Here is a 27,529-nt window from a genome sequence, read left to right as displayed (position 1 = left end):
ATCGTTGGCGATGCGTTCACGTCCGCTCGTTTATTATTCTGGTTTGAATTAGTCGAGGCGGCACACATGAGACATTTTGACCAAGTTACGGTGAAAGTGATCATCCTGCACTCGTACCGGCCCGCCGGGGATCGGTTTGGAACTGACGGCGCGACCTTCCCGGGGCGAACCGGCGTATAGATCACTTTGTTGATGTGGGGGCTAGGAGGAGGGGATTTTATTTTGAAAAAAGAAAAAGAGAGAGAAAGGTATATGGCCGCGCTGTACGTGGGCGACCTGCACCTGGACGTGACCGAGGCCATGCTCTATGAGAGGCTGAGCCGCGTCGGGGTCATCCTGTCCATCCGGGTGTGTCGGGACATGATGACCGGCCGCTCCCTGGGCTACGCCTGCGTTAACTTCCAGCAGCTTGCAGACGGTAAATGACACCCATCTTTTCTGATTTAAGACAACAATCCCCAAATATTAAACATTGCTTCATCATTTAAACCTCAATTTATGCCACTTTTGACATCAAAACAGTCCACATAGCTTAGAAAAAAATGATTTTTTTTTTCCAGATCAGCGGCCACATGGAGAAAAATCTACTCCCAAGTGGGCCGGACTGGTAAAATCACGGCAGGATAACTTCAAAATAAAGACAACTTCAGATTGTTTTCTTTGTTTAAAAGTAGAAAAAGCACATTCTGAAATTGTACAAATCCTAATGTTGTTTTTTTTACACTTACATGTTGCGATTAATAATATTCTATATTTATATTTTCTAAATGAATTATGTGATAATGTCCATCAGTCAACTCATTGGCGTTAATTTTCAATATCCATCCATTTTCTACCGCTTATTCCGTTTTGGGGTGGCGGGGGGCGCTGGCGCCTATCTCAGCTACAATCGGGCGGAAGGCGGCGTGCACCCTGGACAAAATATATCAAGATAAAAAAATGATATCAAAATCAAATTACAAAATGTTATTTATTAGGGCTGCGAATCTTTGAGTGTCCCACGATTCGATTCAATATCGATTCTTGGCGTTGCGATTCGATTCTAAAACAATTTTTTTTTTTTCGATTCAACGCGATTCTCGATTCAAAAACGATATTTTTCCAATTTAAAACGATTCTGTATTTATTCAATACATAGGATTTCAGCAGGATCTACCCCAGTCTGCTGACATTCCAGCAGAGTAGTAGATTTAAAAAAAAAAGCTTTTATAATTGTAAAGGACAATGTTTTATCAAATTTGTTTTAACTATTAAACGAACCAAAAATATGACTTATTTTATCTTTGGGAAAACATTGGACACAGTGTGTTGTCAAGCTTATGAGATGCGATGCAAGTGTAAGCCACTGTGACACTATTGTTCTTTTTTTTAAAGTTTTTTTATATATGTCCAATGATAATGTCAATGAGGGATTTTTAATCACTGCTCTGCTGAAATTATAACTAATATTGATACTGTTGTTGCTAATATTCATTTTTGTTTCACTACTTTTTGTTGAGATCCGCTTTTCGGATCCCTACACATTATTGTTTACTGCTCCTTTGTGTATGATCTCTCCGTATGACTCCTTATTTCCTGTTTGCTTTGTCACCATGGTAGCGTATTTAGTTCACCTGCCCCTCGTTTCTACACACACCTGTTTCTACTTGATTACTCCCTTATATAAGCCTGCCTCCTTTTGTTGATCATTCTGGGATCCAAATTTGCTCTCACGCAACGGTACGTCTGCTATGCTAATTTGATTACACGCAACTCTTTATTATTCTCGCGAGCTCTCACGCTAAGCATTTGTTTCATTCTTAGCTCTCATGCTAAATGTTTTGTTTTTCCTTTTTGTGTGCCTACGTGCCAGTTTAGTTTTTCTATTTGTAGTCCTAGCTTTCATGCTAGCGTCCTTTGTTTTTTTATTAGTGCCGGTATTATTGTTCATAGCTCCTTTTGTGACATTAATAAATCATAATATCTTACCTCTTGCTGTGTTCTCGTTCGACGCATCCACGAAGGGACGAACTTGGCAGCACTATGCCTCACAGACGTAACACTTTTGGTTTGTTCTGTGTCGTGTTTGTGTCTCCTCTCAATTGCTCTGTTTATTGCAGCTCTGAGTTTTGCTGGGTCAGGTTTGGTTTTGGAATTGGATTGCATTGTTATGCTAGTGCTGTGTATTGTTTTGTTGGATTGATTGAAAAAAAAAATAGATTTTTTAAAAATTAGAATCGATTCTGAATCGCACAACGTGAGAATCGCGATTCAAATTCGAATCGATTTTTTCCCACACCCCTATTATTTACGTAGTTTGATAATTTTTCCCGACTGATTTACTAGCACCCTGTGGTTAATTTTGAACATATGTAGCATAACCTAAAGAGATACAAATAATTGCTATTGCGACATCTTGTGGACAAACGTAACAACTGTTTCTTTCATTCAAAAATTTTGGGTCAATTTTTATACATTGCAAACTCATCCCGCGGGCCGGATAAAACCTCGGGCCATATGTTTAACACCTCTGCTCTAGATCATGCAGTGGCCTCTAACCGGGTGCTTTTGACTAGCTCACCAAAGTATCCAATACGGAAGGAATATTGCAAACGCAAACCTTAATATGTGCGTGTGTTATCCAATTCACATGTCTGTGTACTAATGTGTGGGTCTGTACCTCAGTGTGTGTGTGTGTGTGTGTGTGTGTGTGTGCGTGTGTGTGTGTGTGTTTGTGTTGTATTTGCACCCTTCTTGAGACAACAAGGAAAAGTACCTTCCATATAAGGACCGGTGAACATGTTAGGACCGAAATCATGGTCCCAGTACGGAACGCCATTGTATCTAATAGGGATCCAAATAATAGAGTCTGTGAACATTGCCCCAAAGTCAGGATTTTTTGTTTATTTAATGTACATACAAAAGTAAAAATTGATAAGTGCAAAGGCAGCAATATATGATAAAACAAGACAACAGCAAAAGAAAGACTTCCCTATTCATCCCGGAAAAACCCGCCAGGTGAACAGCTGATTTTACGACTTCTGGTGCTGACGTAAGACAACCCGTGTCCCTTATGTGACCATAAGATGAATAAATACACTACGCTACTAAGACTAGTGGCCATTAACAGTGAGTTTTTACAGCTGGGTTGCACAAAGTTCGGCACAGGGACCATCTGTGGTCCGTGACTCGTTTGTCATTGGCCTTAAGCACATTACAAAAAACAAAAAAATAGAGGTCTCATTTACACGTCTGGTGGCGAAATCTATCAAAATTATGGTGGTCCCAAAAAGGAGGGATTTTTTAAATTGACTGGGTTTTAAAAGTGCTCCTCCTCATATCAAATTTATGGTGTGTACAAAGTTGAAGTGCTCCACCTCTGGCCAAGAAAATTAATAAAAATAAAAAAAAGTATATAGAGATATACTGAAATATTTTGAAGTAAATAATAAAGATTAAAAACCAAATGCAAACACAAAAATAGAAATAAAATATTAAAAGCTGTCTTTTTCTCACAAAGTGTCGTCTTCTTCCTTATAAAGTTGGGAACAATATATCATATTCTGGTTCTGTAATATTGCAATATTTTCTCGTAAAATTATTACCTGTTTATGTAAGATTACTACTTTTTAACGCAAAATGGCAACATTTGTTCTATACAATTCTGACCTTAATCACAAAATTGCGATTTTTTTTGTTGTTTTGTAAAATAGTGTAATTTTTCGTCATAATTTTGCCAAGTAAAATTCCCGAAAATGTTTTTGGCAATATTGTAATAGATAATAATAATGGCAAAAGTTTTCTTATAAAATGTTGTCTTTTGTCAAGTAACTTTACAACCATTTTCATAAAATTGCCAAAAATCTAAGCTATTCCTGTAAAATTGCGACTGTTATTGAGTAAAATTCCAACTTTTATAACACTGCCAAAATTCTAAATTTTTCTTGTGAAATTGGGAAGTTTTTCTTTCAACTCAATCTTCGCAACAAGCCTTTTTATATGTGCATCGTATGTATATATTATTAATGTTGTAAATGCACGTCTTTATCTAGAAAGGGTGGTCCTAAAGAGGTCGGCATTTTTCAGAAGTCCTCAAGATAACAAATACAAGAATTTGTGTGTGTGTGTAAAAAGATTTGCATGTACGTGTTTGATGTTATCAGTCCGTATTACGATTTGTCTGTGAAAAAAAATATCTGTCCAGATTTAGATCGTGTGTGTGAGATAGCAACTCTCGGCTCAGACCCGCGAACAGGTTTTACCCGGCCCGCGGGATGGGTTTGCTAAGTATTAAAATGAGCCGAAATTTTTGAATGAAAGAAACTGCTGTTCTAAATGTGTCCACTAGATGTCACAACAGCAATTATTTGTATCTTTGTAGATAGATAGATAGTACTTTATTTATTCCGTCAGGAGAGTTCCTTCAGGAAAATTACAATTTTCAGCACAATCCCATTCAAGATCAGACAAACATTACAGGGAGACAGAACAGATGATGCTACATATGTAAAAACAAAAACAAAACATTAGTACATCTGTTGAGGAAAATGAGCAAACTATATAAATAAAATCCTGTTTTTGATGTTTGTATTATTTTTCTAATCTTGATTGATTGAAAATGAACACAAATGAGTTGACTGATGAACATTATCACATAATTTATTCTGAAAGTGTAAATGACGACAAATAAAGGTAGAATGCTATTAATCGCAATGTGTATGTGTACAAAACTGCTACAACATTTGTAAATTTTTAGAATGTGCTTGTTCTATTTTTAAACAAAGAAAACAATCTGAAGTTGTCTTTACTTTTAAGTTATCGTGCCGTGATTTTACCAGTCCGGCCCACTTGGGAGTAGATTTTTCTCCATGTGGCCCCCGATCTAAAATGAGTTTGACACCCCTGGTTTAAACGTAAGGAATCTGGCAACAGGGAAATTTCAATAAACTTTAAAGTCAATCTATAATCTGCTTTGTCATCGTGTTGTGGACAACATGAATTATTCAGATCTATGGCCACATATCATGCATTAAAATAAACAAGTGCAGCATTTACTTGTATGACCCAATGCCAACAACCTTTGCTGGTCATGGTGAAAATCAAACCAACACAAAATTCTAACAGACATGGTCACCATACTTGCCAACCCTCCCAATTTTCCCAGGGGACTCCTGAATTTCAGTGCCCCTCCTGAAAATCTCCTGGGGCAACCATTCTCCTGAATTTCTCCCGATTTCCACCCTGACAACAATATTGGGGGTGTGCCTTAAAGGCACTGCCTTTAGCGTCATCTCTCATCTGAAAAGGAGACTATTATATATGCTTCCGTTATCCATAGGTTTATCTACAACCCATAAAGTAGGCAGGCACGGAGCTATTTCTCAGTGTGTTTATTCCAGGCGGCACATTAATACACTGACACACAACATCCGGATTCCCATCATGCATTGCTTCAAAATTACGTCAAGTAGTAATGTCCAAAAACATAAGAGACGAAGCAGAAGAACGAAGAAGAGACATGGCGACGACAAGAAGAAAAAGTACGCTTGCAAGTTAAAAAATGATTGGAAAAAATAATTTCAGTTCATCCAGGACAGCTCGAAGGGAAAGGGGCATGTTGCCTGCAAATTTTGTAGATTAGACTTCTCTCCATTGAACAAGTAAACTTGAATGGATATACTCATTTATGCACAAATTATTTATATATATATATATATATATATATATATATATATATATATATATATATATACACACACCTGGGGACAGGTTGATTGGCAACACTAAATTGGCCCTAGTGTGTGAATGTGAGTGTGAATGTTGTCTGTCTATCTGTGTTGGCCCTGCGATGAGGTCACGACTTGTCCAGGGTTTACCCCGCCTTCTGCCCGATTGTAACTGAGATAGGCACAAGCGACCCCAAAGGGAATAAGCTGTAGAAAATGGATGGATTGATGGATATACACATACCCCGCTACCCCTCTAAACAACCCCCCCCCCCCACTCCCCCTTCAAGTATGATGGTCAAACAACACAATATAATACAATTTGTTGATATTATAAAAAAAAAAAAAAACGTCAATGGTGATTAAAAAAAACGTCCATGCAACATAAAAAAGATCAGAACACTCATTTAAATCCATTACAAAGTATGATGGGAAAAATGCAAAACATTATTCACACACTTATCTATATTTGGCTGCTTGATACCTCTTATTGAAGGCAAAACTTAAAGGAGGTTGTCACGAAAGTAAAGAAGGTAGGAGTCAAACTTTCACATACGCTTAATATTCAATTATCTATCCATCCATTTTGTAACGCTTGTCCCTCTTGGGTTCGCGGGGGGTGCTGGAGCCTATCAGCAGCATTCGGGCAAAAGGCGGGATACACCCTGGACAAGTCGCCAACACAGATAGACAGACAACATTCACACTCGCATGCTAGCATTTTAGCTAACTTTACTCTTTAATCAAAAGAAGATGGATTTTGTTACTTGCCACCATTTTAGAAGTATGCTAGTTGTACCCCTGTTGCCATGCTTAACTTTGTATACTAGCATTTTAGCTAACTGTATACATTTTGAGTTAATAATCATGGACTCTGTTACTTTGTACCCTCTTGGAAGTATGCTAACTCTTCGAGCTATACCAACATTTAGCATTTCAAGTGTCATACTACATTTCAGCACAATAAAATGCATATAAATGATGAATAGAACATTGAATATCACTTTTATCTTAGCTGAAGGCTTGGTAGCAAAGGCAATGATGAACAGAGAGAAAGCCACATGGACGTCTCGTCTCGTACTTTTGTCAGTCGTGTTTGCTTTTTTTGCAACTTCCATTGGTACCGTAGTGGCTTGGCTGACCATATTCTGAAATCCTAAAAAGAAGACACATACCGGTATATGCGTGCCAAGCCGGGCAGCACGCCAAGGCCTTGTCTAGGTGAAAATATGCCAATGATACTTCAACTTGCTTTATAAATAATGTCCCATGGACATTGTAGCAGGGGTGTATATGTATTGTAGCATCCCAGAAGAGTCAGTGTTGCAAGGGGTTCTGAGTACCGAACCGGGGCCAGCGTGGCGAAGTTGGTAGAGTGGCTGTGCCAGCAATCTGAGGGTTAATGGTTCAATCCCCACCTTCTCCCATCCTAGTCACGTCCGTTGTGTCCTTGGGCAAGACACCTCACCCTTGCTCCTGATGGGTCCTGGTGAGCGCCTTGCATGGCAGCTCCCACCGTCAGTGTGTGAATGTGTGTGTAATTGGGCGAATGTGGAAAGACTGTCAAAGCGCTTTGGGCTCCTTAAAAAGGGTTGAAAAGCGCTCTACAAGTACAACCCATTTACCATTTATCTGTTCTGTTGTGTTTATGTTGTTAAGGTGCGGATGTTCTTACGAAATGTGTGTGCCATTCTTGTTTGGTGTGGGTTCACAGTGTGGAGCATATTTGTAACAGTCGTACAGTTGTTTATACGGCCACCCTCAGTGTGACCTGTATGGCTGTTGAACAAGTATGCCTTGATTGACAATAAATCTACTACCTTGCGCTTTCGCTGCCTCTGTCCCTGCCCCTCCTTCACGAATGTTGCTGCGTGCGCACACCTTCACAATTTGTTTTGGTATCAACACCTCTTAACCCTATACGTACATTGAAAATACACGCAACTTTGACACAAAATGCCGGATATTTGAGGCATTTAAGAAACCGTGTGACCTGTACGGCTGTTGAACAAGTATGCTTTGATTGACAATCAACCTGCTACCTCGCTCTCTTGCTACCTCTGTCTCTGCCCCTCCTTCACGAATGTTGCTGCGTGCGCACACCTTCACAATTTGTTTTGGTATTAACACCTCTTAACCCTATACGTACATTGAAAATACACGCAACCTTGACACAAAACGCCGGATATTTGAGGCATTTAAGAAACCGTGTGACCTGTACGGCTGTTGAACAAGTATGCTTTGATTGACAATCAACCTGCTACCTCGCTCTCTTGCTACCTCTGTCTCTGCCCCTCCTTCACGAATATTGCTGCGTGCGCACACCTTCACAATTTGTTTTGGTATTAACCCCTCTTAACCTTATACGTACATTGAAAATACACGCAACCTTTACACAAAACCCCGGACATTTGAGGCATTTAAGAAACCCTGCCCGGACACCCCGGACAGGCCCGCAAAGGAGGACATGTCCGGGGAAAAGAGGACGTATAGTCAGTCTAGTAGTGGCCTAGTTTTACTCATACATGATACAAAAAAAAAACATTCAGTAACAATTGAGTCTTTGTTTCATTGATTGATTGATTGATTGAAACTTTTATTAGTAGATTGCACAGTTCAGTACATATTCCGTACAATTGACCACTAAATGGTAACACCCCAATAAGTTTTTCAACTTGTTTGAGTCGGGGTCCACGTTAATTAATTCATGGTACAAATATATATTATCAGCATAATACAGTCATCACACAAGTTAATCATCATTGAATTATTTACATTCTTTACAATCCGGGGGTGGGATGAGGAAGGTTTGTTTGATATCAGTACTTCAGTCATCAACATTTGCATCAACAGAGAAATGGACATTGAAACAGTGTAAGTCTTACTTAGTGGGATAAGTACAGCCAGCAGAGAACATGGTGAGTTCAGAGCATAAAAAAGGCCACAGGTGTCAAACTCAAGGCCTGGGGGCCACATCTAGTCTGCCACATTATTTAAAGTAGCCTGCCGCTATATTATATTTGGCCTTCCACATTTTGTTATGTGATATCCCACTTTATTTTATGTGCCCCCCCGCGTAAGTTTATGTGATATACCACATTCAATTTATGTGGCCCGCCACGTCATTTAGGAGCACTGCAAAGTAATAAAGCACTGACAAAATGCATGTAGTACTTTTTTCCATTTTGACAGAAATTTTTTCCAATCGATATGTTGTTCACATTTTTATTATCTGATCCTGCAACTAGGAAAGCAAGTTATCCATCAATCTGTAAGTAAAAATAAAAAAACTGAATCAAGGAGTTTCCTATCAATATTGTTTAATGAGGCTATTATACATTTTTATTTATATATATATCCACTGTTGGGCAGCACGGTGGATTTGGGGTTAGTGCATGTGCCTCACAATACGAAGGTTCTTAAATGGTCTGGGGTTCAATCACGGGCTCGGTATCTTTCTGTGTGGAGTTTGCGTGTTCTCCCCGTGACTGCGTGGGTTCCCTCCGGGTACTTCGGCTTCCTACCACCGCCAAAAACATGCACATGGGGATAGGTTGATTGGCAACACTAAATTGGCCCTAATGTGTGAGTGTGAATGTTGTCCGTCTATCTGTGTTGGCCCTGTGATGAGGTGACGACTTTTCCTGGGTGTACATCGCCTTCCGCCCGAACGCAGCTGAAATAGGCTCCGGCGACCCCCCACGATCCCAAAAAGGGATAAGCGGTAAAAAAATGGATTGATGGATGGACCTTTGGTTTAGGCACTCAACGATTAACCAAACTGACTGGTTTGTTACTCACGGTAAATATTGGCTAAACATGGCCGTCTTAAAACAAATGTACAAGAATTTGTCATAAATCATTGATCATTTCTGTAATCATGAGATCCATGCTAGCATGTCTTCCACAAGCCATTGGGGCGCACAAATGGGACGTCGTGGCGCTTTCGGGAGAGTGGCCGTGCCAGCAACCTGAGGGTTCCTGGTTCGATCCCCACCTTCCAACCTCGTCACATCCGTTGTGTCCTTAAGCAAGATACTTCACCTTTGCCCCTGATGGGTCGTGGTTAAGGCATTGCATGGCAGCCCCTGCCATCAGTGTGTGAATGGGTGAATGTGGAAAAAGTGCCGAGGCGCTTGGAGTGCCGTGAAGGTAGAAAAGCGCTATACAAGTAGACCCCATTTTTACCATTTACCTTACACATGAAAAAAGGCATTTTTTTATGAATTCTGTCTTATTTTTACAGCTGAACATGCACTGGACACGATGAACTTTGACCTGATAAAGGGAAAGCCCATGCGCATCATGTGGTGGCAGCGGGACCCCTCGCTGAGGAAGAGTGGCGTGGGCAACATCTTTGTCAAGAACCTGGACAAGTCCATAGACAACAATGTCCTGTATGACATCTTTTCCTTTTTTGGCAACATCCTATCTGGCAAGGTAGAAACAATACCACACCATTTTGTTCAAAGTGCAGTTCTTGTCGCGTACACGCTGATGTCTTCCCTCCCCAAGGTGGTGTGTGATGAGAACGGCTCTAAAGGCTACGGCTTCGTGCACTTTGAGACTCAGGAGTCGGCCGAGAGAGCTATTGTGGAAATGAACGGCAAGCTGCTCAAGGACCGAAAAGTGTAAGTTGTGTTTATTTAGTTTTGGCACTTTTTGCTGATAAGTAACTCCATATATACAAACCCCGTTTCCATATGAGTTGGGAAATTGTGTTAGATGTCAATATAAACGGAATACAATGATTTGCAAATCATTTTCAACCCATATTCTATTAAATATGCTACAAAGACAACATATTTGATGTTAAAACTGATAAACATTTTTTTGTTGTTGCAAATAATCATTAACTTTAGAATTTGATGCCAGCAAAACGTGACAAAAGAGTTGGGAAAGGTGGCAATAAATACTAATTAAGTTGAGGAATGCTCATCAAACACTTATTTGGAACATCCCGCAGGTTTGCAGGCTAATTTAGAACAGGTGGGTGCCAAGATTGGGTATAAAAGCAGCTGCCATGAAATGTTAAATTATTCACAAACAAGGATAGGGCGAGGATCACCAATTTGTAAGCAAATTGTCCAACAGTTTTAGAACATTTCTCAACGAGCTATTGCAAGGAATTTAGGGATTTTACCATCTACGGTCTGTAAAATCATCAAAAGGGTCAGAGAATCTGGAGAAATCACTGCATGTAAGCGATGATATTACGGACCTTTGAACCCTCAGGCTGTACTGCATGTGTAAAGGATATCACCACATGGGCTTAGGAACACTTCATAAAACCACTGTCAGTAGCTATAGTTGGTCGCTACATCTGTAAGTGCAAGTTAAAACTCTACTATGCAAAGTGAAAGCCATTTATCAACAACACCCATGAACGCTGCCGGCTTCGCTGGGCCCGAGCTCATCTAAGATGGACTGATGCAAAGTGAAAAAGTGTTCTGTGGTCTGACGAGTCCACATTTCAAATTATATTTGGAAACAGTGGACGTGGTGTCCTCCGGAACAAAGAGGAAAATAACCATCCGGATTGTTATAGGCGCAAAGTTCAAAAGCCAGCATCTGTGATGGTATAGGGGTGTATTAGTGCCCAAGGCATGGGTAACTTACACATCTGTGAAGGCACCATTAATGCTGAATGTTCCATACAGGTTTTGGAGCAACATATGTTGTCATCCAAGCAACGTTATCACGGACCCCTGCTTATTTCGGCAAAACAATGCCAAGCCACGTGTTACAACAGCGTGGCTTTGTAGTAAAAGAGTGCGGGTACTTTCCTGGCCCGCCTGCTGTCCAGACATGTCTCCCATCAAATAATGTGTGGCGCATTATGATGCATAAAATACGACAACGTGACTGTTGAACAACTTAAGCTGTACATCAAGCAAGAATTGTAAAGAATTCCACTTTCAAAGCTTCAACAATTCGTTTACTCAGTTCCCAAACGTTTATTGAGTGTTGTTAAAAGAAAGGTGATGTAACACAGTGGTGAACATGCCCTTTCCCACCAATTATGGCACGTGTTGCAGCCATGAAATTCTAAGTTAATTATTATTTGCAAAAAAAAAATAAATAAAGTTTATGAGTTTGAACATCAAATATCTTGTCTTTGTCCTGCAATCAATTGAATATGGGTTGAAAAGCATTTGCAAATCATTGTATTCCGATTATATTTACATCTAACACAATTTGCCAACTCATATGGAAACGGGGTTTGTAGACAAAATGGCTGGAACTTCAGGAGTAGGTACTCCCTTTGCAGCAAAAATACCTTCTACTTTTCTGGAACTACGATCCCTATTTGGATAAAATAGTACATGCACTTTCAATGCTCCAAAACTTTAATCATAGAGTACATTTTGTTGTTCACAAATGCAGATCGCCTGTCTCTAGTCAGCACCGTAAAACATGACAAATGTACCCTCTTGTTGTACTTTTTGAAAATAAACCCCATTAGATGATTTGAGGTATGACGAGCAGCCTTACTTACCTCTGCATGTGCTTAAAATTGTTTCCACCATGCTGTTGGTTTGAAGTAACTGCAGTGTTGTTTACAATGCACACAACAATATTAAGTATGGAGAGTAAAATAGGACAAAATTAGACATGAATAAATTCTAAATGTCCATCCATCCATCCATTTCCTACCTTTTATTCCCTTTTGGGGTCGCAGGGGATGTGTCAATTGTAAATAAATACATGCATGTGTTTTTAAATATGGCATTAATTTATTTAATGTAAAAAAATGTTTAAATATTTAATTCAATATTTGATTATTTAATCATTTAATAATTATGTATTAATTTTAGGATCTTGTTATTTCTTTCACAATTAAATGAATGATTTCATGAACCTGTTAGCGCTTAAAGATTTTATTTTATCTGTAAAAACCCATCAGTGGTAAGGCTAACAAAAATCTAGTCAATGATTGCTTTGGTCTGAAGCTTGCAAATCTTACATTTGTGATTAATAAACATTTCCATTGATTATAATTGCTCTAAAACTGTCCCTTTTGACCTTCCATAATAGATGCTGATTGAATAGTTTGTGCCTTACGGCTTTTACAACATTGGTTGTGTTGCGGCTAAGTTTTGCAATGTACTTTTCACAAATGAGCACGTGGTCAAAGAGTTATGTTTCTACCTTTCCATTTACTCAGGTATTCAATGATTATTCAAGTTGAACAACGTTCATGGGACGAGTACCTTTCCAATTATTGCCTGCTTTCTATTAACGTCTGTTCTTTTTGTGTTTTTTATAAATAAAACGTGCAGCGTTTACAACAAGATGGTGGCCTAAGTATGCATGACAAGTGTGTTTAAAATATTTTGATGAGTTAAGCTTATGTATGCATAGAATATTGTACAAAACATCTTTGATTTGAGGAGGCCAATTCAAAGAGAGCAATTCAAAGGTTCTATTTCTTTTAAATAATAAACATAAAAAAATATATATATATGCAAAACCCAAGACCAGTGAAGTTGGCACGTTGTATAGTTTGTAAATAAAAATACAGTACAATGATTAGCAAATCATTTCCAACTTATATTCAATTAAATAGACTGCAAAGACAAGATACTTAATGTTCAAACTGAGAAACTTAATATTTTTTGGCAAATAATCATTAACTAAGAATTTGATGGCAACACATTGCAAAAAAGATGTCACAGTGGCATTTTTACCACTGTGTTACATGGCCTTTCCTTTTAACACTTTCTTCTTTCCCATTCTTGCTTGATGTAAAGCTTAAGTTGTTCAACAGTCTGGAGTCTCCGTTATAGTATTTTACGCTTTATATTGCACCACACATTTTAAATAAGAAACAGGTCTGGACTACAGGTAGGCCAGTCTAGTACCCACACTCTTATTATAAAGCCACGCTATAGTAACACGTGGCTTGGCATTATCTTGCTGAAATAAGCAGGGCGTCCATGATAACATTGCTTGAATGGCAACATATGTTGTTCCAAAATGTGTATGTACCTTTCAGCATTAATGGTGCCTTCACAGATGTGTAAGTTACCCATTACCTGGGCACAAATACACCTCCATATCATCTCAGATGCTGGCTTTTGAACTTTGCGCCTATAACAATCCGGATGATTATTTTTCTCTTTGTTCCAGAAGACACGACGTCCACAGTTTCCAAAAACTATTTGAAATGTGGACTCGTCAGACCACAGAACAGTTTTCCACTTTGCATCAGTCCATCTTTGATGAGCTCGGGCCCCAGTGTAACCGGCGGCATTTCTGGGTGCTGTTGATGAATGGCTTTCGCTTTGCATAGTAGAGTTTTAACTTGCACTTACAGATGTATTGAAGAACTGTAGTTAGATGTTTTCTGAAGTGTTCCTGAGCCCATGTGGTGATATCCTTACACTGATGTCAGTTTGTAATGCATTACAGCCTGAGGGTTCAAAGGTCACAGGCATTCAATGTTGAATTTTCGGCCTTGCCGGGATTTTTCCAGATTATCTGAAACTTTTGATATCATGGACCGTAGATGGTGAAATCCCTAAATTCCTTGCAATAGCTGTTTGAGTGGGAAATGTTCTTCAACTGTTCGACAATTTGCTCACACATTCGTTCACAAAGTGGTGACCCTCGCCCCATGCTTGTTTGTGAATGACTGAGCATTTCATGGAAGCTGCTTCTATACCCAATCACGGCACCCACCTGTTCCCAATTAGCCTGTTCACCTGTGGGATGTTCCATATAAGTGTGAGATGAGCATTCCTCAACTTTCTCAGTCTTTTTGGCACTTGTGCCAGCTTATTTGAAACATGTTGCATCAAATTCCAAATGAGCTAATATTTGCAAAAAAACCCCGAAGTAAACCAGTTAAAACTTTAAGTATCTTGTCTTTGCAGTCTTTTCAATTGAATATAGGTTGAAAAGGATATGGAAATCATTGTATTCTGTTTTTATTTACGATTTCCACAACGTGGCAACTTATATATATAATATATATATATACACACACACACACACATATAAAACATACAATACAACATACATAAACATAACTTAAGGTGACCAAACATAAATATCTCCCGCCCGGGGCTCTCAGTCCTTCACACAGCACACGTCCTTAAAGGTCATAGGTAATTGCCTATGAACAATAGAAACACAACATAAGTAAATATTTCACCAGTATTGTTTTTAGTGGGGAAATAGTGGTTGTCTCACTTACCGCCTGATGCACCTGCCTTGACACTGAGGAGAGCCAGACCTGAATGAGGCAGAGTTAAGAAAGGTTTGTAGCTGGGCCCCAACTGGCCGCACAGCTGGTGGCACTTCAGGCTGATTTAACAGGTAGGGGGGAATGTACCGCCCCTCGATGCTGCGGCTAAGGGTGGGGCGTTGTCTTCCCTGTTTCACCCTGCCAACATTGCCCTGGCTTCTCCCCTGCGAGGTGCTTACCTGTCAGGCCGTGCTGGAATGAGACACTAATATATATATATGTATGTATATATATATATATATATATATATATCATCCATCCATCCATTTTCTACCGCTTATTCCCTTTCGGGGTCGCGGGGGGCGCTGGCGCCTATCTCAGCTACAGTCGGGCGGAAGGCGGGGTACACCCTGGACAAGTCGCCACCTCATCGCAGGGCCAACACAGATAGACAGACAACATTCACACTCACATTCACACACTGTATATATATATATATATATATATATATATACATACATATGTATATCAGTGTATATATATATAAGTGTATATATAAAGTATATATATATATATATATATATACATATATATATCAGTGTATATATATATATCAGTGTATATATATATAAAGTATATATATATATATTTATATATATATACTTTATATATATATACACTGATATATATATATACTTTATATATACACTTATATATATATATATACACTGATATATATGTATATATATATATATATATATGTGTGTATATATGTATGTATATGTATATGTATATGTGTGTGTATATATATGTATATGTATATGTATATGTATGTTGTATTGTGGCCACTGAAAAGTATGCTGGTGTTAGTTCATGTTTAGTGGGCTGTCATAATGTTTAACAAGTAACAACTGTGTTTAGAAGGTCATAAACAGTTTTTTATGCTCTAGTTATTAAAATATGTGATTTCTGATTAATAATTTGTACTTCAGACATGTATCTTCTACGGTCAGGCCTGGAAGGAAGTAACAGCAATAAACAAGGGTTTACAATATTTCACTTTTTTGGACAGTTGTTTGCATGTTGTGGTACTGTACTGGACCCTCATGAATTTGGGGGTTTTAGTAACTCTAAGCTATATTCATCAAAATGATAAAAAAAATACTATACATTAATAATTTACCCTTTAAATAATGTTTACTTTTATTGAGCTTGCACTTTAGTTTATTTTTGCTTTCTATCAAACAGATTTGTGGGCCACTTCAAATCCCTCAAAGAGCGTAAGGCTGAACTCGCCACCCGGGCCAAAGAATTTACAAATGTTTACGTCAAAAACTTTGGTGAAGACGTGGATGAGAGGAAACTGAGGGCCTTTTTCAATAGATATGGTCAGTTAGGTCCCGTGCAAGTCCAAACCGCTACGGGCCCTCGCGCACTTTATTGATTCCATCTATTGTATCGCCCAGGAAGCATAGCCAGTGTCCGCATCATGAGGGACGAGAGCGGGTTGTGTCGCGGATTCGGCTTTGTCAGCTTCGAGAGGCATGAGGACGCCCAGAGGGTGAGTTTGGTTTTATTGTGGATATGACCACCCATTATTATTATTATAATTATTATTATTATTATAAGTCACCATGGGCCGTTTATCAGGCAGTGGATGAGATGAACGGGAAGGAGTTGCATGGCAGGACGATCTATGTCAACCGTGCCCAAAAGAAGATGGAGCGTGAGGCTGAGCTGCAGAGTAATTTTGAACAGATGAAGCAAGAGCGCTTCTCCCGCTACCAAGTAGGTCCATCGCTTCTTTCTCTATACCTGTTAGTGCAGATGTTTCCAAAGTCTTCCTCGCACAATTCAGTCCGGAGCTTCTTTTATTCCCTGAAACCATTTTTTTCTTGGCCTACTGTCGTTTACTTAATGTATTCAATTTGCCTTCAACCATACCTGAAATAACTTAGCAAGATAGAAAAACAGTTTTTTCTTTATCTTGCTCAAGCTGCTGCATGTCCATTAAAGTATTCTAGCAGGGTCCTCTTTCTTTGAAAGTTGGTCTTGGGGACATATGGGTGTTACATAGCAAAATGTTACTCTTTATAATCACTAGATTAATTCATAATAAGTAAATTAATAATATTCCAGTAGTTATATATTTTAACACAGGGGTCGGGAACCTTTTTGGCTGAGAGAGCCATGAAAGCCAAATATTGCAAAATGTATTTCCGTGAGAGCCATATAATATTTTTTAACACTGAATACAACTAGATGTGTGCATTTTTAAGACCAACATTTTTAGAGTGTAATAAGTCTCATATTCTTTTTAATAAAATTGTTATTCTAAAGCTAACCAATAATAAATATAATACTTCTTACCATTAATGCAACATCTTGAACAGGTGCAATAGAAAACGGATGGTTGGATTAAAATGCATGAACATTTTTTATAATTTGAACGTTATTTTTAACACTGTGATTACCAGCGGAATTATTCATTACTTATCGTGTTAAGCAATGTCAGCTAAGATATATCTGAGAGCCAGATGCAGTCATCAAAAGAGCCGCATCTGGCTCTAGAGCCATAGGTTCCCTACCCCTGTTTTAACATAAACCTTTTTAGGTGTTTCTCAGAGGTATTAATTTATTGCATGTGCCTGACAATACGAAGGTCCTGACTAGTCCTGGGTTCAATCCCAGGCTTGGGATCTCTCTGTGTGGAGTTTGCATGTCCTCCCCGTGACTGCTTGGGTTCCCTCCTTGTACTCCGGCTTCCTCCACCTCCAAAGACATGCATCTGGGGATAGGTTGGTTGGCAACACTAAATTGGCCCTAATGTGTGAATGTGAGTGTGAATGTTGTCTATCTTTGTTGGCCCTATGATGAGGTAGCGACTTGTCCAGGGTGTATCTTGCCTCCTGCCCGAATACAACTGAGATAGGCTCCAGCACCACCCGCGACCCCAAAAGGGACAAGCGGTAGAAAATTGATTGATATTGTAAATTTTTTGGTCCGAGTTTTCCATGCATTTCAACTTATCTGTGTATAATAATGGTGGGAAATTCACAACATTATATATCCTTGCATTGTTAAATTGTTCACAAATAAGGTTTTTATTTTTTTGAGCGCTTTACTGAGGATCAATAATGCAGTACTACAAAGCGTATAGATGAACTCAAGTTATGTTTGGATTATTTTTATTTTTTTATCGTGGTCCTACCCCTAACCTATCGCCCCTTAAAATAAAATATAAAAAAAAAAACATATCAAATAAAAATGAAATAAAATCAAATGAGTGTATCAATAAAAACAATAAAGAACATTTTTTAAAAAGAAAAAAAATATGAAAGTAGCAAACAGGTAGATTATACACTATTGTAATGACATGAAATAAATGAGAAGGTTACAATAACAATACAGGGTAGCAAGTAAAATAGTGTCAGTATCATTAAGACTGGCCCTATATATACTTGACATCGGATCAAATTTGGCGGTATCGCCCAACTCTGTAGCTCTTGCATTTAATTGTCAAATTGATGGTTTAACCTTGCAGGGCGTCAACTTATATGTGAAGAACCTCGACGATGGCATCGACGACGACCGCCTGCGAAAAGAGTTTGCGCCATTTGGTATTATAACTAGCGCCAAGGTAACCCCCTCTTGACCGCCCATTTGTAAATAATTGCTGACTGATCGTTTTCCTTTCAGGTGATGACCGACGGCGGACACAGCAGGGGCTTCGGCTTCGTCTGCTTCTCCTCCCCGGAGGAGGCCAGCAAGGCAGTGGCGGAAATGAGCGGGCGCATGTTGGGCACCCAGCAACTGTACGTGGCCCTGGCCCAGCGGAAAGAGGAGCGGCAGGTGTATCTCAGCAACCAGTACATGCGGCGCATGGCCAGTGTGCGGTCCGGCCAGGTCATCAACCCCTACCAGGCAATGCCGGGCGCTGGCTACTACATTGCAACGCCGATAGCACAGCCGCAAAGCCGCGCTCCTTACTTTCCAGCCGCCGCCCAGATGACCCAGCTTTGCCCGAGCCCACGCTGGACCACTCCAGGTAAGTCACACACATGGAAAATCAATCATTTTACTCTTTTACGTCCTTCAAAACAGATTATGCTAAATCTTTATATACTAGTATTGAGATTGCCATTCACATCCTGTAGATGGCAGTAATGCACATTAGAGTATAGTGGAACTGTGATTTACGAACTTAATGTCTTGAACAGGGTTCGTAAATCAAATAGTTTGTATATTGAAGCAAATTTCTCCATAAAAAAACAATATAAATATTAATAATGGGTTCCGGCCTCGACAAAAGTCTATATTTTAGTAAAAATGTGTACACTTTGAATGCAAAATAAAGCGCTGTATATACCGTAAATAAAACAAACATAACAAAGAGGATTGATGGATCAGCTTTCTATTTAATAACAAAACTAAAACAACAACTAACTCTGCCAACGCACGCACGCACACACACACACAATGTCACTATGCCTGTGGTGCACTCACATCTTCAAATCCCAAAACTCCTTGGAACAGCCAGATCCACTTTACCTTGTCGGGTGATCTTTTTGGCGTGCAGCAGAAGAAAAGGGGATGGGAGGGAGCAGCGTCGTACAACGCAGGTGATGCTGGTTCTGTTCCGGAAATTTTTAAAACCACACATCTCTTGTCCATGGCTTTCTTGAGACTCATAACAATGCTGTAAAAAGCACGCAAAGTAGCACTGAGCACAGTAGCTCTCGGCAGCACTGTTGAAGTGACAATGAGCACCGAGAGCAACCGGCCCTCCCACAATGGATGTGCTACCGGGCACAAAATGGCTGTGCTGCGAGGCACACAATGGATGAATAAAACCTTTGTACACTGAGACAAGGTTCATATAACAAGCCCTATTTATATTCAATCTGATTCTTAAATTGAAGACTTGGTACAATAAGTGTTTTTTTAAATTCACATTGTCTTTCTTAGATGTATTGAATGGCTCAACCTGCTCAATAGACATAAGTCACACATGACAAGCATTACAGAGAGTGTGTGTTCCAAGGGAGGGATGCATTGTTTACACTCAATACCGGATGGGAGGGGAGAGCAAGCACAGTTTGGGAGGGGAAGAGAGTTTATGACACAACAGCGTAAGTACCGGCCAGTTAGACAATGGTGCGCTGTTAACTAGAATGAAGAAGTCAAACAACGAGAAGGGAGAAAAGATAGTTTCACAATGAGTTATGCGGACAAGGTCATTCTCTGGTCAGAATGTGCTTTTCACAGAATATGCTTTTCACGGTAATACCGCAGTTTGTAATAGACATAAAAAAGTACATTAATATTTTTCATTACAAGTTGAGATCCGAAACCCCGTTACATCAGCACCAGTGCTATTATGGAAACAGTAGTAACCAGGCCAAAAACTGTAGTCGTTATTTATGCTTCATTACGGTGCTAAATGAATTCAGACTCAGCAACAAGTGCGTGGCTTAGATACTGTACAGGTAAGATCTTGTAAGCAATGTAGCGATGCTTCCGTATGGTTTGCATGTATGTAAAAATTGATAATAAAAAACATTTCAAAAACACACGAGTCTGACGATCTTTTTAAACTTTATTGCCGACCAACAACAGCCCTCATAACAGCACCGATGGCGGGTGAGGTTGTATTTGCAAACCCTTTCACTTTTCAAAAATAAGTTTCAAAGTGCAAAAAGAAAGATCGAGGTCGTCGGTCGAGTTTGGAAAACATTGTGGCTGAGTGGTGGGGTGCAAAGGCAGAATGTTTTTCAGCGGAAGAGAATACTTATTCTTAATGGTAATCAATCAATCAATCAATCGTTTATTTATATAGCCCTAAATCACAAATGTCTCAAAGGACTGTACAAACCACTATGACTACGACATCCTCGGAAGAACCCACATAAGGGCAAGGAAAACTCACACCCAGTGGGCAAGGAGAACTCACACCCAGTGGGACGCCAGTGACAATGTTGACTATGAGAAACCTTGGAGAGGATCTCAAATGTGGGCAAACCCCCCCTCTAAGCGACCGAAAGCAATGGATGTCGATCGGTTCTAACATGATACTGTGAAAGTTCAATCCATAGTGGCTCCAACACAGCCGCGAGAGTTCAGTTCAAAGCGGATCCAAGACAGCAGCGAGAGTTCCGTCCACAGGAAACCATCCCAAGCGGAGTCGGATCAGCAGCGTAGAGATGTCCCCAACTGATACACAATGTCATTAAGGTCACGGTAATCCACACAAAGTCAAAGCAATTTATCTTTCTTGTCAACAAAAAAAAAGCCCGCACTGTGCAGGAAAGATGATGGCCGAATACGTCTGGCTGCCAGGGACTCTGAAATATAATCCTCGAGTGGAGAAAAATTAAAAATGCGTGTAGTAGGAAGTCCAGCTCCGGGCATAAGGGCTGCACAAGCCACGACATCCTCGGTTCTGATGCACATCAGGGCAAGGAAAAACTCAACCTAGTGGGATGACAATGAGAAACCTTGGAAAGGATCGCAGATGTGAGTGAACCAAACACCCCCCTCCCGTACCCCCCAGGGCGACAGGTGCAATGGACGTTGAGTGGATCTAGCATAATATTGTTAAAGTCCAGTCCATAGTGGAGCTAACATAACAGTGTGAGTCCAGTCCATAGTGGGGCCAGCAGGAGACCATCCCGAGCGGAGAAAGGGCAGCCGCGCAGAGATGTCCCCAACGATACACAGGCGAGCGGTCCATCCCGGGTTTCGATTCATCCATGGCCACCGAACCTGTGCCCACCCCCCCTCCACGAGGGATAGGGGCAGAGCAGAAATGAAAAACGGCAGATCAACTGGTCTAAAAGGGGTCTATTTACAGGCTGGAGTATACAAATGAGTTTTAAGATGGGACTTGGACTTGAAAATTGGTAGTCTGTTTATCTTGAATGTCACACAACTTTATCAAAAAGACACTGTTGTATTACAAAAATGTGCATGTTTCTCTTTGAGCAATGATTTAGCACCGGCACCACTTTTCATTTCATTTCTCATGTGTGAATGTACAAACCTTCCGTTTCCGTATGAGTTGGGAAGTTGTGTTAGATGTAAATATAAACGGAATACAATGATTTGCAAATCATTTTCAACCCATATTCAGTTGAATATGCTACTAAGACAACATATTTGATGTTCAAACTGATAAACATTTTTTTTTTTGCAAATAATCATTAACTTTAGAATTTGATGCCAGCAACACGTGACAAAGAAGTTGGGAAAGGTGGCAATAAATACTCAAAAAGTTGAGGAATTCTCATCACTTATTTGGAACATCCCACAGGTGTGCAGGCCAATTGGGAACAGGTGGGTGCCATGATTGGGTATAAAAGCAGCATCCGTGAAATGCTGAGTCATTCACAAACAAGGATTCGGAAACGGTCACCACTTTGTGAACAAATTGTCAAATAGTTTAAGAAAAACATTTCTCAACGGGCTATTGCGAGAAATTTAGGAATTTCACCATCTACGGTCTGTAATACCATCAAAAGGTTCAGAGAATCTGGAGGAATCACTGCACGTAAGTGATGATATTACGGACTTTTGATCCCTCAGGCGGTACTGCTGAGTCATTCACAAACAAGGATTCGGATACGGTCACCACTTTGTGAGCAAATAGTCAAACAGTTTAAGAACAACGTTTCTCAAAGTGCATTTGCAAGAAATTTAGGGATTTCAACATCTACGGTCCATAATATCATCAAAAGGTTCAGAGAATCTGTAGAAATCACTGCACGTAAGCGATGATATAACGAACCTTTGTGATATAACGAACCTTTGTTCCCTCAGGCGGTACTGCATCAAAAAGCGACATCAGTGTGTAAAGGATATCACCACACGGGCTCAGGAACACTCTAGAAAACCACTGTTAGTAACTACAGTTTGTCGCTACATCTGTAAGTGCAAGTTAAAACTACTATGCAAAGCCAAAGCCATTTATCAACGACACCCAGAAACGCAGCCGGCTTCGCTGTGCCCAAGCTCATCTAAGATGGACTGATGCAAAGTGGAAAAGTGTTCTGTGGTCTGACGAGTCCACATTTCAAATTGTTTTTTGGAAACGGTGAACGTGGTGTCCTCCGGACCAAAGAGGAAAAGAACCATCAGGACTGTTCTAGGTGCAAAGTTGAAAATCCAGCATGTGTGATGGTATGGGGGTGCATTAGTGCCCAAGGCATGGGTAACTTACACATCTGTGAAGGCACCATTAATGCTGAATGGTCCATACAGTTTTTGGAGCAACATATGTTGACATCCAAGCAACGTTATCATGGATGCCACTGCTTATTTCAGCAAGACAATGCCAAGTCACTTGTTACAACAGCGTGGCTTCATAGTAAGAGTGCGGGTACTAGACTGGCTTGCCTGTAGTCCAGACCTGTCTCCCATTGAAAATGTGTGGCGCATAATGAAGCCTAAAATAACACAACGGAGACCCCGGACTGTTGAACAACTTAAGCTGAACATCAAACAAAAATGGGAAAGAATTCCACTTGAAAAGCTTCAAAAATATCTCCTTAGTTCCCAAAGGTTTATTGAGTGTTGTTAATAGAAAAGGTGATGAAACAGTGGTGAACATGCCCTTTCTCATCTACTTTGCCACGTGTTGCAGCCATGAAATTCTAAGTTATTATTTGCAAAAAAATATATAAAGTTTATGAGTTTGAACATCAAATATCTTGTATTTGTAGTGCATTCAATTGAATATAAGTTGAAAAAGAATTGCAAATCATTGTATTCCGTTTATATTTACATTTAACAGAATTTCCCAACTCATATTGAAACGGGGTTTGTATTACTTAGGTATTAAATTCATGTAATTGAATTATTCCACTGCAATGCCACAAAATTCTAGTCAGAAATATGTGCATATTTTCCAATGGTTTAAGCACCGTTTTAGCGCCAGTCATTTTTAAAATACTGATTTGATTCAAATATAAACGATACCCGTCCCAACGCCCAGGTAGTGGAGTCACACTCCACCACTTACCCCAACTCAAATGGACAATAAAGACAAAAGTCAGAAAAAAATCCTACTGCACACACCTTTTATGCAGATTTGCACCACATTTCAATAGCTTGTTGATAGAAATTGGCAATACAGCAAAACAACAGCTAATATGATGAATTGCTGATTGTGTGCTTGCGTAGACTACCAGAACCACCCTGGTGCCATGCACCCGTCCGCACCAAGCCCCCCGGCCTTTAACAGCCTACGCCCTGCCTCCCAAGTGCCTCGTATCATGGCCAGCCAGCGTGTAGGTCAGTCCAGCATTCATCATCGATCACAGTGTGCGCAACCTTGGGCCTGAATGCATTTTGTGTCCTGGCAGGAACTCAGACTCTCAGCCCGCGGCCCACCTCACCAGTCACCCCCTTGTATGGCATCCCTCAGTACAAATACCCTGGAGCCGCCCACAGCCCTCAGGATCACGTGCAACATGTTCAACCGCAAGGGGAGATGTCGGTGCAGCAGGTGTTTAAAGGAGCACGTTGGCTGCCTCCTTGTGTGGGTTTTCTGACTCGCTTGTCCCTCTCTCAGCCCGCCGTCCACGCTCAGGTGCAGAAGCCTTTGACTGCAACCGTGCTGGCTGCTGCGCCTCCATTGGAGCAGAAGCAGATGCTGGGTAAGACTCCAATTAAACAAAATGTATTATAGTGGTTGAAAGCCACTTCAAATATATTGACCCTTCCATGTGACTCAATAAGGTAATCTAACTGAACGTGAACAACAAGCTGCTATTACAACATTGGTTCTGTTGCTGCTGTGTTATGCAATATACTACCTATTTACATTTAACAAGTTCTTACCTGCTTACCTCTGACAGGTGAGTGTTTATTCCCACTCATACAGAACATGTATCAACACCTGGCAGGGAAGATCACCGGCATGCTGCTGGAAATCGACAACTCTGAACTGCTCCACATGCTGGAGTCACCTGAGTCTCTCCGCTCAAAGGTCAGAGCTTCTCCCGATTCCTGATAACCAAGCAAGATGTACAGAGAGTACCTCCTAATCATATTTGTTTAAATGTCACATCCCAAACGCTCAACACAACGTTTCAAAATGTTTCAAATAGGACAGTTAAGTCATCCTCAAAGCCAAAGTGGACATAAAAGCACTAAGTTTTTAAAGTGTAAAAACATCTTTTTTTGTTTTTTTTGTTTACTTATTTTCCGGACTATTGAGCACACCGGTAAGCTGCAGACACTAAATTTTGGATGAAAAAATAGATTTCCATATGATAACCGCACCAGACTATTAGCCACAGATATATACGTGTTGAAATGATTTTGTAAATATTTATATACATATCTTAATTGTTGCCAAACAGTGCCTGTAACATGGCAGTAAAATGGCTAATCAAACAAAACAGAAGTTATTGTCATGGACCCACTAACTGCGGAAACTAGCTCTCCAATCAGCTAAACATACTCAAGTGTTTTGATCTGTTGCCTTGATCATGTTCTGTTTAGTTTTGAACTCCCTCAGTTCCTGTCTTGAGCACCCCTGGGTTTGTGTTTTGGTTATCATAGGTGCTGATTAGTTTCACCTGCCTCTGATTAGTGTTCAGCACGGTCACCTGCTGCAGAGCACTAATCCGAAAACTATTTATTCCTGCCTTTTTGCCTCACTCATCCTGGTGCTGTTGTTTGCTCTCATGCAACTGCTTCTTGTGCTAAGTTCTGCCTTAGTTTTTCCTGGGTAGCAATCCCGTTAGCTTCCGGGGCTATATGCACACTTGTATTGTTTATTTGAAGAATAAATCATTCTTACCTGTTAGCTGCTTCCTGTTGTTCCGCCGCTTCCTGGAAAAACGACCTCTATCACCGTCATGACCCGGTACCGTTACAACAAGGACGTCTTGGTAGATTTACTCTGGAATTTGTGAAACTGAAACAATACAAAAAGAATAATGCCATTGTAAGTTAATAATACTAACACAGACATTCGTAAATGTGTTAGCATATTAGCTAATACTAACAACGGTCGCTTGATTACATTACGATAGCACGTGCAAACATGCATGAAAACACTCATACAAACATCACACATGAGACAGTTTTTAGTAAGTATGAATGGTTTTAGTTATATTGTAAAACTTAGAAAGTGACTCGGGGTAATGATTGAAGAATCCATATGAATAGAAACGCTATAGACGACGAGAAGATGGAATGGTACTTCAAGTTTAAAGCACTAAAAGGAAATACTGTAAACTTTCAACCCGCAACACACATGTTCAGTGTCTTTGCTTGTGTTTTATGAAAACTATTTGCATTACATCAGTCAGCGAAGAAAAATCCTTAAATTAGCCACATCGTTTTATATTCCACGGGGTGCAAAGCATAGGAAAAAAGTATCATCTTATAGTTTAGAATTTACGATAGTTTTTTGCTCAAATTTCTAATAAACTTAGGTCCTAAACAAAAAATATCAAACATGTTAACTGTTTTTTTTACATTTCGATCAGATTATGTCACAGGTTGAATTAGGGAAATCACAAATTGTGTGCAAATTTACACTAATTGACAACTGTGACATCATTTGGGCGAGGCCTTCAAAAGGTTAAATATATAAAAAATTAGGGAAAAAAAGGGTTTGGAATTTTTATTTAGGGTTGAAGTTGTTTAAAATATTCCAACATAGAAAATCCAAAAAATATGTACCCAAAATAATCAGTTTGGCATTGGGTACGAATTAGAAATTGAAATTGTAAAATTTTAAGTAAAAAAATAAAAAACATTTGTAGTAAAAATCATGTATAATGGAGGAAACTCATCAAATTACGGTAAAAAAAAAAACTTAAAATATTGCACCATTTGATTAATAGTATTTTAATAGTAATTTATCAAATGGGCCTCTGAAATCAATATATTGAACTTTTTTATTTTTGTAAAAGGCATTTGTGGTTTTCTGCGTGGCTTACGTTTCCCTGCGTTAACCAATCAGATCAATCGTCTTGCCCGCCACGTCTTGATGGGTGTCTTGACAGGTTCCTTTACATGCAATGCGCTGCAGAATTAAAAATATAAAATACATTTAATTTGTAAAATCTGCAACATTTCATTGATGTATTTTTAAACGTTATCTTGTCTGTTTTTAAAAGGTCCTAAATAGGTCATGAAAAATATAAACGAATAGCCTGAATATAATTATTTCTGATTTTATTACGATTTCATTAATTTATTATTTTAATAAATGTCACATTTTATGTCATTTTACATTTTATTGATTCAGTTGGCTCTTTTATATTTGTCATAATAAAAGCCTAATACTTCATTTGTCCTTCATGGGAAAGTATGCACCTGTGAACTTGTTTTGTTTTGCAGCAACAACAAAAAACAGATTCATAAAAACTAACATAAAAGAAAACTGAAAAATATCAATGTATTGATGTCATACTACCATTGGTGATCAAACACCAGACTTTCACAAAGCTTAACTTAAAATTAATGGAAATTGATAACCAAAATGTACAATATGATTCAACTAATACCCCTGAAAAAGTGTTTAAATGTGTTATTTTCCTGTCAGGTGGGCGAGGCCGTGGCGGTGCTTGAGGCCCACCAGGCCAAGGAGTTGACCCGAAAGACCTACTGA

General features: G+C 39.5%; 1 protein-coding gene across 1 annotated transcript; it reads left to right on the top strand.

Annotated features, from left to right (window-relative positions):
- Positions 1-252: 252 nt before the first annotated feature.
- On the top strand, positions 253-27,529 carry LOC133558436 (polyadenylate-binding protein 1A-like). Its single transcript, XM_061909819.1, has 13 exons — positions 253-418; positions 9,952-10,145; positions 10,221-10,336; positions 16,147-16,286; positions 16,365-16,459; positions 16,549-16,686; positions 18,443-18,538; positions 18,598-18,946; positions 24,079-24,189; positions 24,261-24,403; positions 24,470-24,554; positions 24,756-24,886; positions 27,464-27,529. Exons 1-13 carry the CDS (start codon positions 253-255, stop codon positions 27,527-27,529), a joined length of 1,830 nt encoding a protein of 609 aa, XP_061765803.1.

The sequence above is a fragment of the Nerophis ophidion genome, linkage group LG08 (assembly GCF_033978795.1).
Source record: "Nerophis ophidion isolate RoL-2023_Sa linkage group LG08, RoL_Noph_v1.0, whole genome shotgun sequence".
Classification (NCBI taxonomy): domain Eukaryota; kingdom Metazoa; phylum Chordata; class Actinopteri; order Syngnathiformes; family Syngnathidae; genus Nerophis; species Nerophis ophidion.
The sequence above is the reverse complement of the archived record's forward strand: the minus strand, read 5'-3'. Positions and strand labels throughout refer to the sequence as shown.

Excerpts from the sequence above, each read along its gene's own strand:
- LOC133558436 (XM_061909819.1), top strand. The coding sequence starts at position 253 with ATGGCCGCGCTGTACGTGGGCGACCTGCACCTGGACGTGACCGAGGCC. Across the intron at positions 10,146-10,220 it reads GCAACATCCTATCTGGCAAG|GTGGTGTGTGATGAGAACGG; the intron begins GTAGAAACAATA and ends TCCCTCCCCAAG. Across the intron at positions 24,404-24,469 it reads GGGAGATGTCGGTGCAGCAG|CCCGCCGTCCACGCTCAGGT; the intron begins GTGTTTAAAGGA and ends TCCCTCTCTCAG.